This window comes from Propithecus coquereli, unplaced genomic scaffold (assembly GCF_000956105.1).
Source record: "Propithecus coquereli isolate 6110/MARCELLA unplaced genomic scaffold, Pcoq_1.0 Scaffold2, whole genome shotgun sequence".
NCBI lineage: Eukaryota > Metazoa > Chordata > Mammalia > Primates > Indriidae > Propithecus > Propithecus coquereli.
This window is the reverse complement of record NW_012144966.1, coordinates 5229777-5243936: the sequence shown is the minus strand read 5'-3', so window position 1 is coordinate 5243936 and position 14160 is coordinate 5229777. Positions and strand designations below refer to the sequence as shown.

Here is a 14160-nt window from a genome sequence, read left to right as displayed (position 1 = left end):
AAGTAAAAATTTAAACCATAAAATTTTCATTCATTAAAGAATTCATTTTGAGAATTTATTCTCTCAAGTCCTGGAAACAGTTGCTTTAAAATGGTCCATCTGTATTCTATGCATTCTTTAAAAGAAATAATAGGTTGGCCATGGTGGCTCATGCCTGTAATCCTAGCTCTTTGGGAGGCTGAGGTGGGAAGATCACTTGAGGCCAGGACCTGGCCTGAGCAACATAACAAGAACCTATCTTTACAAAAAATAGAAATATTAGCTGGGTGTGGTAGCATGCGCCTGTAGTCTGAGCTACTCCTTGAGCCCAGGAGTTTCAGGTTGCAGTGAGTTATGATCATACCACTGCCCTCCTGCCCTCATGCTTGGGAAACAAAATGAGACCCGTGGGGGAAAAAAAAAAAAGAAGAAAGAAAGGAAAGAAAAGAAAAGAAAGAAAGGAAGAAAGGAAAAGAAAGAAGAGATGAGAAGAGACTATAAGAGGGAAGGAAGGAAGGGAAGGAAAGGAAAGAAAGGAAAGAAGGAAGGAAGGAGAAAAGAAAAAGAGAAGAGGAGAGGGGAGGAGAGGGAGGGGAGGGGAGGAGAGAGGGGAGAGGAGAGGAGAGGAGAGGGAAGAGAAGAGAAGAGAAGAGAAGAGAAGAGAAGAGAAGAGAAGAGAAGAGAAGAGAAGAGAAGAGAAGAGAAGCGAAGCGAAGCGAAGCCAAGCGAAGCCAAGCGAAGCAGGGCAGAAGAAATAAAATGTGACAAAAAAGGTGATAAGGCACAGTTTTATACTGAAGTTTATATGCTACCTAGATACAGAATGGGACTATTATTTCTGACAAACCAAGTGGAATTAACACTGAAGTAGAAACTAATTCAGTTAACTTTCAGAGTTGAAGCAAATTTCTCAAAGTCTATGTCACAAACACCTTTGTATCATTTATTTTGGTAACTGAGCTTCCTGACTGTCAGCATTACCTCATATTTGCATTATTGAAAACATCTTTTGAAAGAGTTGTCATTTTAGTTTTAAGGTGTCCTAAATACCTGTCTAAATTTGAACTATTATTTAACTACAAGAAATAATGTACATTTCTCTGCAAGTACATTTCTCCAAGCGAACTATAATTTCACAATTTTCCTACCCCTATATGTGGCTGTATATTGAATATTAATATACAGTCTATAATTTTATACACATATATATAGTTCATATAGGTATAAATTCTGCTTCTCAATGTGATGACAAAATACAGAAGACAACATGAATGGGAGAATTAAAATGTACTTACAAAGTCAAAGTCTCCATCTTGAGGAACTTTCCAGTTATCAGGAAAAACATTTTTGGACATAGGAAAGGGTTCATGCATGTTCTGATTACAGTTTTCGTGACTCTTATTCTTGAAGTCCTGCTTATCAAAGTAGTCCATGAAAGATGGTCTTTGTACTTGTGGTGAAGTTGCATTTCCTTAGGTAAACAAAGAACATAAGGAAGGTATGTAAGCTGTTCATTGAAATAAGTATTTATGGAGCTATATAACAAATTTGTAGTGGTCAGATTCAAGGCCAGCATAGTCAATTTCATAAAGAACAAAGTAAAACAAAATAAAATAAGAATGAAAAAGATAAAAATATCCAGGCGGAATAAAAATTAAACTAATCACTAGGCAAAGATCCAGAATATTCTTAGATTATAGAAACATTCTGAAATTTTAGCAGAATCTTTATAATTTTATTAAAAATCATTTCAGCTGCATTTGAAATTTGTCAAAGGAAATAAATTTTAAAAACCTAAGTATTTTTGGTTTTTTGCATTTACATTGTTATTGTCATCATATGTTATCAGCTATGGCGCATTATAAGGACTTAGCTAGGTTCTCCTTGTATCAATTTAACTGCTTCCTCACAGTCTTTCTAGCTGACTCCCCTCCCCTTGGACTTCATGGCTTTGCCTGTCATATTTACATCCATGTCTCCCAACATTATTTCTCCAACCCAGACCCTGCTCCTAAATTCCATATCTGACTTTGCAAATGCTTGCTATCAGACAACTCGGTGTGAGGTGAGTTACCAGTTAACTTACCAGTCCTAACACTAAATTCAAGATCTTTCCCTTCAAACCTGTGGCTCCTTCCACATATTCTATCTCTGCTAAAGTAGACATTATTTACTCAATCCCCAAAGTAATAAAGTTGGGACTTAGCTCACACTCCTCCCTTCCCATCATATCAAACTGATCATTGTCTTTTTAATTCTACTTCTCAGTAGAGATGCTTAAATTTAACCCTTTTTCTCCATATATCATTTCTACTGTCTTAGTTTAGCTTCTAATTATTTCTTGCCTAGGCCGTTGTAGCAGCCTCCAAACTAGTCTCCTTGTTTCTGGTATCCTCATTTTAATTATGGAATACTGTCAACATAGTGACCTTTCTAAACATAAATCAAAACATGTCATTCTTCTGCTTAGAATCTTTCAATGGCTCCTCATTTTTTACACTCAATAATTTAAGTGGAAAATAAATATTTGAAATAGCTAGATTTTTAATCTGGCTGTTAAGGTCTTGGTCAGTGGTTTTCAAACTGGATTCCTTAAAGCCCTGGGGCTCCAAATAAATGTCCCAGAGACCACCAAGAAGGCATTTCCCATACAATTCCATACAATTCTCCAAATAGAAAGTAAGCTACATTCTTGAAAATTTCTTATGTGGAATGTATCTCCTCACAAGGAAGTCTGTTGGGCAACTATAACTGAAAAAAAGTATTTTTTAAATGTGAAATTGAAATCCGTCTTTCTGTAATTTATACTCATGTTCCACATAAATTCCTCTTTCATATATTTATCCCTCAAATATCTGAAGACAGAGATAAAGAGTCCTGTCTTGGCTGTCTGTTTTTAAGATGAAACATCGCCAGTCCCTTTTATATGACATGTTTTTGAGACTCATCACCATCTTGCTTACTTGCCTATGGAGACATTCCAGTCTCTCAATGTTCCTCTAAAATGAGATGTAATATTCATAATAGTGACCTGGCAAATCTAGACTGCATTTGTAATAGTACTAGTGCAGCTTCAAACTGCAGTTACTACTATAATAAATAAGTAACACTGTTGACTCGGATTGAGCTATAAGATCATATTAGTCAAAACACTGCATGCTAAGACCTTTATTTCTAGTCTTTACGAATATAGGGTAAATCTAAATTTATGTCTGCTTTATATGCTGGATCAGAGAATCTGGAATTCTCTAAATTAAAAAAGAAAAGGATTGGGTGAGGGAGATGGAATTGTCAGGTAAGCAACCTATCTCCTCTTTCCTTTCTCCCCACTTTTAGATTTCTGTATGCATTATTTGGCAGATTTGGGGTTTAGGTGAGAATTTAAGAGAAGGTGGTAATGGCGGTATTTATTCATTCAATAATATTCATCTCATTGCCTTAAAATGATATGATTTTCCATATCAAAACAAAGTTTTTATTGACTTCATCTTGATTACGTGGTTTCTTAAAAAATGTGGTAAAATACATATAACATAAAATTTACCATCTTACTTGTGGGTATACCCAAAGGAAGTGAAAGCAAGGTTTTGAAGAGATATTTGTACATCCATGTTTGTCACAGCATTACTCACAATAGCAAAAACATGGAAGCAACCCATGTATCCATCAACAGATAAATGAATAAGCAAAATGTGAGGAAAGACATTCTGACACATGCTACAACATGGTTGAACCTTGAGGACATTTTGCTAAGTGAAATAAGCCAGTAACAAAGCAGCAAATACTGTATGATTCCACTTGTATCAGGTAGAGTAGTCAAAAATATAGACAAAAAACAGATGGTGGTTGCTAGGAACTGGGGTGGTGGGAAATGGGGAGTTAGTATTTAACGGGCATAGAGGTTCAGCTTTATAAGATGAAAAGAGTTATGGAAATGGATGGTGGTAATGGTTGCACAACATGAATGCAATTAATACCACTGAACTGTACATAGGCATACCTTGGAGATATTGCAGGTCTGGTTCCAGACCACTGTAATAAAGTAAATATCGCAATAAAATAAGTCACATGAATTTTCTGGTTTCGCATGGCATATAAAAGTTATATTTAGGAATGACATCAGTGAGATGGCTAACTATAGATGCCTGGCACTCATACCCCACACAAGAAAGGACCAAGGCAACAAATAAACAGATATGACTGGAGTGTTGAAAGAAGAGTACTGGAGTGAAGCAGGGGAGTAGAGTGGCACCTGTGGTGACTAGAAGCCCAGGAGGGCAGTGTGGAAGCACCTGTCTCTGCAGCTCCAAGTCCTCCACCTGGATCAGATAGGCCTGAAGACAAGGACTTCCCCTGTGGGGAAAAGATAAGCAGAAAAACCCACCAGCTTCCAATGCCACCACAAATACCTACAGTCGTTGCAAGACCTCAGCCTCACTTGGAAGAGATGCCAGGAATTCATGCAGCAGCATTGCTCCAGATTAGAAGCACAAAGTGTGCACTTTTCAATCCCCCACCCAAACCCTGTGGGCCAAGCTGTTGCAGCACAAGCACCATCTTGAGACCAGAGCCACCTCTGGAGTGTGCCCTCCTTTAGAGACTGGTAGCTACTGCACCTATCCAGCAATGGAGCTCCATCTTCATTTCACCAAGCTCACAGGGCAGCTGAACACCATAACGCCAGCTGGGTCCAGGATCAGCTGTGACTCTAGTGTTGTACAGCAGAGAAATCAACCATTGCTGCCTGCACTTCCAGCTGGAGGAACAGTCTGGCAAACCTGCCCTTGAGCCAGCAAAACTGCTGTGTTTCAAAGTAGTAGAGGTCCCTGAGCCACTGAGCAGCTGACATGCCCCCAAGCCAGCTGGGCAACTGTGTACCTGTGTCCCTAGTCAGAGTAATAACCCCAAACCCAGGGAACCAGACTCCAAATTGTCTGACTCACTGTATGCACACAAAGTGCCCCTGACCTGAGGAAACAGCCTGAAAAGCCCACCCCAGCAAAGCTGCCCCACCACTGCCACAAACACTTTTAGCCTAGGTTACCAAGACACTCGCAAACATCACTAGTGTGAATTACAGCTGAAGAAACTATGTAAAGACTACAATACTATGTCCACTTAGATCTAAATCCAACACATCCCCACCAAACTGACATCCTAAGACCCATCTAAACAAATAAGTCTTTCCCTGCAAAATTTATTCCATGAAATCAGAAGAGGTGACTGTTACCGGTGTATAGAAATCGATTTATAGAAATTGACACATCAAAGATGAAAAATCAAGGAAATATGACACTTCCAAAGGAACACAATAATTTTCCAGTAATAGACCCCAATCATAAGAAAATATATGAAATGCCAGAAAAAGAATTCAAGATAATAATCTTAAGGAAACTCAGTAACATATAAAAGAACAGAGATAATTCAATGAAATCAGGAAAACAATTTATGATTTAAATGAGAAATTCAACAAAGAGACAGATATCATAGAAAAAGAACCAGAAATCCTACAGCTAAAGAACTCAATGAATGAAACAAAAAACACAATCAAGAGCTTTAACAACAGCCTAGATCAAGCAGAAGGAAGACTTGCCAAACTTGAAGGCAGATCTTTTCAAATATCACAGGAAGACAAAAAAATGTAACAGAAAAAAGAATGAAGAAAGCCCACAGGGAGTATGGAAACCATTAAGTGAACAAATCTTTGCATTATGGCATTCCAGAAGAAGAGAAAGGAAAGGGTATGGAAAATATATTTAATGATATGATAGCTGAAAATTTTCCAACTCTTGGGAGAGAGAATGACATCTAGGTCCAGGAAGCTCAAAAAATCCCAATACATTCAACCAAACAGGTCCCATCCAAGACATATTATAGTCAAATTGTCAAAAGTCAAAGACAAAGTAAGGATTCTAAAAACAACAAAATAAGAGAGTCAAGTCACATAAAAGGAAAAAAATGGGATTATATATTCAAAGTACTGAAAGAAAAAAACAAAAACAAAAAACCAAACCCCTGCTACCAAGAATACTATACCCAGCAAAGCTACCCCTGAGAAATAAAGGAGAAATAAAATCATTTACAGGAAATCAAAATCTAAGGAAATTCACCACTATTAGATTGACCTTACAAGAAATGTCAAGGGTGTCTTACATATGGGAGGAAAAAGACAATAACTACCATCATGAAAACAGGCAAAACTATGAAACTCACTGGTAGAGCCAATACACAAAGAAAAAAGAGAAAGAAATCAAAACTTATCATTGTAGAAAACCACCAAACTGTGAGAACAGACATTAAGAGAGGAAGTATGGAACAAAGGATATACAAAAAAAACCACAAAAAAAACCACAAAAAACAAACACACAAAAAAACTCCCAAACGAACAAACAAACAAAAAACCACCCAGAAATCAATAAAATATCAGGAGTAAGTCCTCTCCTATCCATAATAACCTTAAATGTAAGCAGATTAACTCCCCATTTCAAAGATTCAGACAGGCTGAATGGATAATAAACAAGAACCAGTGCCTACACTGCCTACAAGTAACTCACCTGATCTATAAAGACACACATAGACTGAAAGTGAAGGAAGAGAAAAAGATATTCCATGCAAATGGAAACCAAAAAGCAAGTAGGAACAGCTATATTTATATCAGATAAAACAGACTTCAAGTCAAAAGCTATAAAAAGAGACAAAGAAGGATACTGCCTAATAATTGGATCGATTCAGCAAGAGAATATGACAATTACAAATATATATGCACCGAACACTGGAGCACTCAGATTTATAAAGCAAATATTACTATATCTATAGAGAGAGATATACCTCAATACACTAATAGTTGGGGACTTCAATACCCCACTCTCAGCATTCACTGAACACATCATGTAGACAGAAAATCAGCAAAGAAACATCAAATTTAAACTACACCAGAGACCAAATGGACCTAACAGAAATTTAAAGAACATTTCGCCCAACAGCTGCAGAATACACATTCTTTTCATCAGCACATGGAACATTCTCCAGTATTGACCACATGTTAGGACATAAAACAGTTCTCAAAAAAATGTCAAAATATTGATATCATACCTAGTATGCTATCTGGCCACAATAGAATAAAACTAGAAATGAATAAGAGGAACATATAAAACTATACAAATACATGGAAATTAAACAACATGTACCTAAACTGCAATAGGTGAAAAAAGAAATTGAGAATGAAATTTAAAAGTTCCTTGAAAGAAATGAAAATACAAATACAACATACCAAAACCTATAAGACATAGCAAAAACAGTAGTAAGAGGCAAGTTATAGCAATAAGTTCCTATATCAAACAACTAGAAAGATTTTAAATAAACAACAATGAATCTCAAAGAAAAAGTAAGAACAAATCAAACTCAAAATTAGTAGAAGGAAAGAAATAATAAACATCAGAAATAAAATTGAGACTAAACAGTACAAAAGATCAACAAAACAAAAAGTTGGTTTTTGGAAAAGATAAACAAAAATTGATAAACCATTAGTGAGACAAACTTAGGAAAAAAGAGAGACAATCCAAATAAAATCAGAAACAAAAAAGGAGACATCACAACAGATGCCACAGAAATATGAAGGATCATTAGAGACTACTATGAACAACTAACTATACACCAATAAATTTGAAAATCTATAAGAAATGGATAAATTCCTGTACACATACAACCTACCAAGATTGAACCAAGAAAAAAATAGAGAACCTGAACAGACCAATGACAAGTAATGAGATTGAAACAACAATAAAAAGTCTCCCAACAAAAAAAGTCCAGGAATAGATGGCTTCACTGCTGAATTCCACCAAACCATCAAAGAATTAATACCATTATCCTCAAATTATTCCCAAAACACTGAAGCAGAGGGATCTCTTCCTAACTCATTCCATAAGGCGAGCATAACCTGGATACCAAAACCAGACAAGGACACAACAAAAAAAGAAAACTAAAGGCCAATATCCATGATGACTACAGATGCAAAAATCCTCAACAAATACTTAGCAAACTGAATCCAATAATACATCAAAAAGATAATACATCATGATAAGTGCAATTTATCCCAGGAATGCAAGGATGGTTCAACACACAAATAAACATGACACATCACATCAATAGAATGAAGGACAAAAACCATATGATCATTCCAACAGATATAGAAAAAGCATTTGATAAAATTGTCTCAATAAATTGGGTACATATCTTTGCTTTTCTGGAGTGGGGGAAAAAAAGAAAGAAAAATAAAAAAAAAATCAGGTATAGAAGGAAAGTGCCTCAACACAATAAAAGCCATATATGACAAACCCACAGCTAACAATTTATTAAACAGGGAAAAGTTGAAAGCTTTTTCTCTAAGAACTGGTATAAGACAAGGATGTCCACTCTTACCACTCTTATTCAACATAGTACTGGAAGTCCTAACCAGATCAATTAGGCAAGAGAAGGAAATAAAGAGCATCCAAACTGGAAAGGAGGAAGTCAAATTGTCCTGTTGCAGATAACATGCTCTTATATCTAGAAGAACCTAAAGACTCTACCAAAAAACTCTTAGAACTAATAAATTCAGTAAAGTTGCAGGATGCAAAAATCAACATATAACTAGAAATGAATAAGAGGAACATATAAAACTATACAAATACAAAATACTATACAAAATACTATACAAAAATCAGTAGCATTTCTATACACAATGAACTAGCTGAAAAAGCAATCAAGAAAGCAATCTCATTAAAAAAAAAAAAGTAGAAATAGATTTAACCAAGGAGGTGAAAGACCTCTATAAGGAAAACTACAAAACACTGATGAAACAAAGTGAATAGGATACAAACAAATGGAAAGATACCCCATGCTCTTGGATTGGAAGAATCAATACTATTAAAATGACCGTACTACCCAAAGCAATCTATAGATTCAATGCAATGTCTATTAAAATAACAATGACATTCTTCACAGAAACAGAAAAAAAATCTTAAAATATGTATGGTACCACAAAAGACCCTGAATAGCCAAAGTGATCCTGAACAAAAAGAACAAAGCTGGAGGCGTCAAACTACCAGACTTCAAAATATATTACAAACCTGTGGCAACCAAAATAGCATGGTACTGGCATAAAAGCAGACACTTAGACCAATGGAACAGAAGAGAGAACCCCCAAATTCACCTGTGTATTTACATCTAACTGATTTTGACAAAGGCACCAAGAACACTCACTGGGGAAAAGACAGGCTCTTCAATAAATGGTGCTGGGAAAACTGGATACCCATATGCAGAAGAATAGACCCCCACCTCTCACCCTATATAAAAATCAACTCAAATGGATCAAAGACCTAAATATAAGACCCCCAAACTATAAAACTATTAGAAGAAAACAGGTGAAATGCTTCAGGACATTAATATGTGAGAAGATTTTATTAAGACCTCAAAAGCAGAGGCAACAAAGACAAAAGTAAACAAGTGGGATTGTATTGAACTAAAAAGCTCTGTACAGCAAATGAAACAATCAACAGTAAAAAGACAACCTATGCAACATGAGAAAATATTTGCAAACTATTCCTATAGCAGGAGATTAATATCCAGTAAAAGGGAACTCAAACATCAACAACAAAATTGTGATTAAAAAAGGGGCAAATGATCTGAACAGACATTTCTCAAGACATAAAAATGGTCAACAAATATAATTTAAAAATGTTCAACAACACTAATTATCAGGGAAATGCCAATCAAAACCACGAGGCATCATCTCACCCCAGTTAGGATGGCTATTATTGAAAAGACAAAAAATAACAAATGCTGCTCAGGATGTATAGAAAAGGGAACTCTTATACATTGTTGGTAGTAATTAAACTAGTACAGCCACTATGGAGAATAGTATGGAGGTTCATCAAAAAACTACAAATACAACTACCATATGATCCAGCAATCCTAGTAGTGGGCATTTATCTAAAGGAGAAGAAATCAGTTTATTCATGAGACATCAGCACCCACATTTTCATTGCAGGACTATTCACAATAGCCAAGATACAGAATCAACCTAGGTGTCTGAAAACAGATGAATGAATTAAGAAAATGTGGTGTGGGGACACACACACACACACACACAATGAAATACTATGCAGCCATAAAAAAAAGAAAAGCCTATCATTTGCAGCAACAGGAATGGAACTGGAGGACATTATATTAAGTGAAATAAGCTAGGAACAGAAGGCTAAACATCACATTCTCACTCATTTGTGGAAGCTAAAAAAAGTTGACCTCATAGAAATAAAATGTAGAATAGAGGATACTAGATTTGGGAATGGTAGGCAGAAGGGGGTTGATATGGACAAATTTGTTAAAGGAAACCAAACTACAGGTAGTTAGGAGGAATAAGTTCTAGTGTTCTGTATAGCACTGTAGGATGACTACAGTTAACAACAACACATGGTTTGAAATAGCTAGAAGGAGGACATTGAATGTTTCCAACACAAAGAAATGATAAAGTTCAAGATGATGGATATGCTAATAACCCTGATCTGATTACTATATATTACATGTATTGAAACATCACTATGTACTCCATAAATAGAATATGTACAATTATATGTCAATTAAAGAAAAGAAAATAGAAAAAGAGTTATGTGTACACTATACTGGAGTCTATTAAGTGTGTAATAGCACTGTCTAAGCCTTCAGCAAGTCAAAATCTCTTTGCTGGTGGATGGTTTTGCCTCAGTGTTGATGTCTGCTAACTGATCAGATAGTGGCTACTGAAGGTTGGAGCAGCTGTGGCAATTTCATAAAAAAAAACAACAATGAAGTTTGCTGCATCCAATGACTCTTCCTTTCATGAAAGATTTTTCTGTAGCATGCATGCAATGCTGTTTGATAACACTTTACCGACAGAACTTCTTTCACCAAAATTGGAGTCAATCCTCTCAAACTCTGCCTCTGTTTTATCAACTGAGCTTACGGAATATTCTAAATTATTTCTTGTCATTTCAATAATGATCCTAGCATCTTCACCAGTTGTAGACTCTATCTCAAGATACCACTTTCTTTGCTCATCATGAGAAGCAACTCCTCATCTACCCAAGTTTTATCAGATTACAGCAATTCAGTCACATCTTCGGGCTGTACTTCTCATTCTAATTCTCTGCCTATTTCTACCACACCTACAGTTACTTCTTCCACTGATGTCTGGAACCCCTCAAAGTCATCCATGACAACTGGAATCAATTTCTTCCAAATTCCTGTTAACACTGAGATTTTGACCTCCTGTCACAAATCACGAATGTTCTCAATGGCCTTCCAGGGGTTTTCAATTTACTTTGTCTAGACCTATCAGAAGAATCACTATCTATGGCAGCTATAGCCTTACAAAATGTATTTCATTTTTTTTAAAGAGACAAGGTCTCACCGTCGCCCACGCTGAAGTGCAAGTGGCGCAATCATAGCTCACTGCAGCTTCAAACTCCTGGGCTCAAGTGACCCTCCTGTCTCAGCCTCTTGAGTAGCTGTGACTATAGGAATGAGCAACCACTCCTGGCTAATTTTTCTTATTTTTTGTAGAGAGTTTTTGTCTCACTTTGTTGCCCAGGATGCTCTCCAACTCCTGGCCTGAAGCAATTCTCCAGTCTCAGCCGCCCAAAGTGTTGAGATTACGGGTGTGAGCAACCGGTGCCAGCCTGGTTTGATCTTCTATCCAGATCACTAAAACTTTCTCCATCAGTATCAAGGCTGTTTCACTTTCTCATCCTTCATGTTTTTGCTGGAGTAGCACTTTTAATTTCCTTCAAGAACTTTTCCTTTGCATTCACAAATTGCCTGTTTGGCACAAGAAGCCTAGCTTTTGGCCTATCTCAGCTTTTAAATCATGCCTTCCTCACTGAGCTTAATCATTTCTAGCTTTTGATTTAAAGTAAGAAACATGACTCTTCCTTTCACTTGAATCCTTTGAAGCCATTGTAGGGTTATTAACTGGCCTAACTCCTTTTTTTTTTTTGAGACACAGTCTCACTCTGTTGCCTGGGGTAGAGTGCCGTGGCTTCAGCCTAGCTCACAGCAACCTCAAACTCCTGGGCTCAAGCGATCCTCCTGCCTCAGCCTCCCGAGTAGCTGGGACTACAGGCATGCGCCACCATGCCTGGCTAACTTTTTCTATGTATTTTTAGTTGTCCAGATAATTTCTTTCTATTTTTAGTAGAGACGGGGTCTCCCTCTTGCTCAGGCTGGTCTCGAACTCCTGACCTTGAGCGATCCACCTGCCTCAGCCTCCCAGAGTGCTAGGATTACAGGCGTGAGCCACCGCGCCCGACCTAACTGGCCTAATTTCAATATTGTTGTGTCTCAGGGAAGGAGAGGAAGAGAAACAGGGGAATGGTAGAGCAGGTAGAACACACACAACACTAAACTATGTTCCCCGTCTTATATGGGGTGCCCCAAAACAATTACAATAGTAACATCAAAGATCATTGATCACTATAATAGACATAATAATGATGAAAAAGTTTGAAACATTGCAAGAATTACAAAAATGTGACAGAGACACGAAGTGAACGTATGCTACTGGAAAAGATGGTGCCAATAGACTTGCTTAACACAGGTTGCTACAATTAATAACCCCTTCAATTTGTAACAAACGCAGTACCTGCAAAGCACAATAAAGTGAAACATTATAAAACGAGGTATATTTGTACGTAAAACGGTTAAGATGGTAATTTTTTTTCAGTTTCTTTTATTGTGGTAAAATACATAAAATTTATCATCTTACCGATCTTTAAGTGAAGTTTAATGGCATTAAATATTGTGTGACTTCTCTCCAGAATCCCTTTCATCTTATAAAACCGAGACTCTGTACCCATTAAACTCCCCATTTGCCCCTTATCCTAGTGCCTGGAAACTACCATTTTACTTTCTCTTTTTATGAGTCTCACAACTCTAGATATCTAACATAAGTGGACTCATACAATATTTGCCTTTTTGTTTCTGGCTTATGGCACTTAGCATAATGTCCTCAAGGTTTATTCATGTCGTAGCCATGTGTCAGAATCTCCTTCCTTTTCCAGGTGAAATCATATTCCGCTGCATGTATATACATATTACATTTTGCTTATCCATCCATTTGTCGTCAGTGGACATTTGGTTGCTTCCACCTCTCGGCTATTGTGAATAATGCTGCTATGAACATGGGTGTACAAATATTTCTTAGAGAGGCTAATTATGTTTTTAAATTAACCATTCTTTTTAAAATAACTTTTTCTTTATGTGCAGATCCATATTTGCAAGTGATCTTATTTTTTAATACCTACACAGAGGGCTTATTCATTTTTTTATGGGTGTTTTGATGGCTGAACCTACTTTCTGATCAAGTAAATGATTATGATAACGATGTAAACATTTGAATAATATAATTATTAGTAAAGGTAATGCCTATTTTTTATTAATATTTTGCATCCTAAGGGTTACATCTTTTAAATGTGTTTCCATCTTTACCTTTTGTTAAACTGCAAGTTCTCTGATGCAGGAACTCAGTTCTTTATCTAAATAATTTCGCAAATAAGATAACTCTAACTATCATTGAGTGTTTTTGACTATCTACCTAGACGTTCAGTATTTATAAACATGAGGAGAAGCTATGAGATGTTATCTGTTTTTTCATCATCATTTTTAAATTAGTAGATGCTATTAGTTCTTCATTACTAGCAACTGTGCATTGGTGATATTAAATAATACATTTGAGAAATTATTGTGCTACTATAATTATTAGAATGATCTGTCCCAGTAGAGTCAGAAAGAATCTGATTTTTAGAATATGCATATATTAGTGGAAAACAGAAAAAGACTCTCAATGCAATTGTTTTGTTTATCTAAGGACTCATCTTCCAATTACAGCTGTTCAGGCTTTAGATGACTTAAAAATAAGTGTGAGATGATATCTAGGACCCAAATACCCCCTGAAAAGATACTGAGACATTCCATCAAAACGAAGATAGTACAAAACACCAATATTCATGATGAACCTTCAAAACTTAGGATACTATCACATCCCACATACAAAGCCCATGAAAAAGGAACTCCTCTGGGAGGCCGAGGTGGGCAGATTGTTTGAGCTCAGGAGTTCGAGACCAGCCTGAGCAAGAGCGAGACTCCGCCTCTACTAAAAAAAATAGAAAG

General features: G+C 36.4%; 1 protein-coding gene across 2 annotated transcripts in view; it reads right to left on the bottom strand.

Moving 5' to 3' along the window:
- STK3 (serine/threonine kinase 3) overlaps positions 1-14160 on the bottom strand; it is a 280323-nt gene that overhangs the window by 63045 nt on the left and 203118 nt on the right. For both annotated transcript variants that reach the window (XM_012643656.1, XM_012643657.1), the window contains one exon: positions 1275-1450. In XM_012643656.1, the coding sequence (XP_012499110.1) occupies positions 1275-1450 (176 nt within the window). The remainder of the gene's footprint in view (positions 1-1274; positions 1451-14160) is intronic.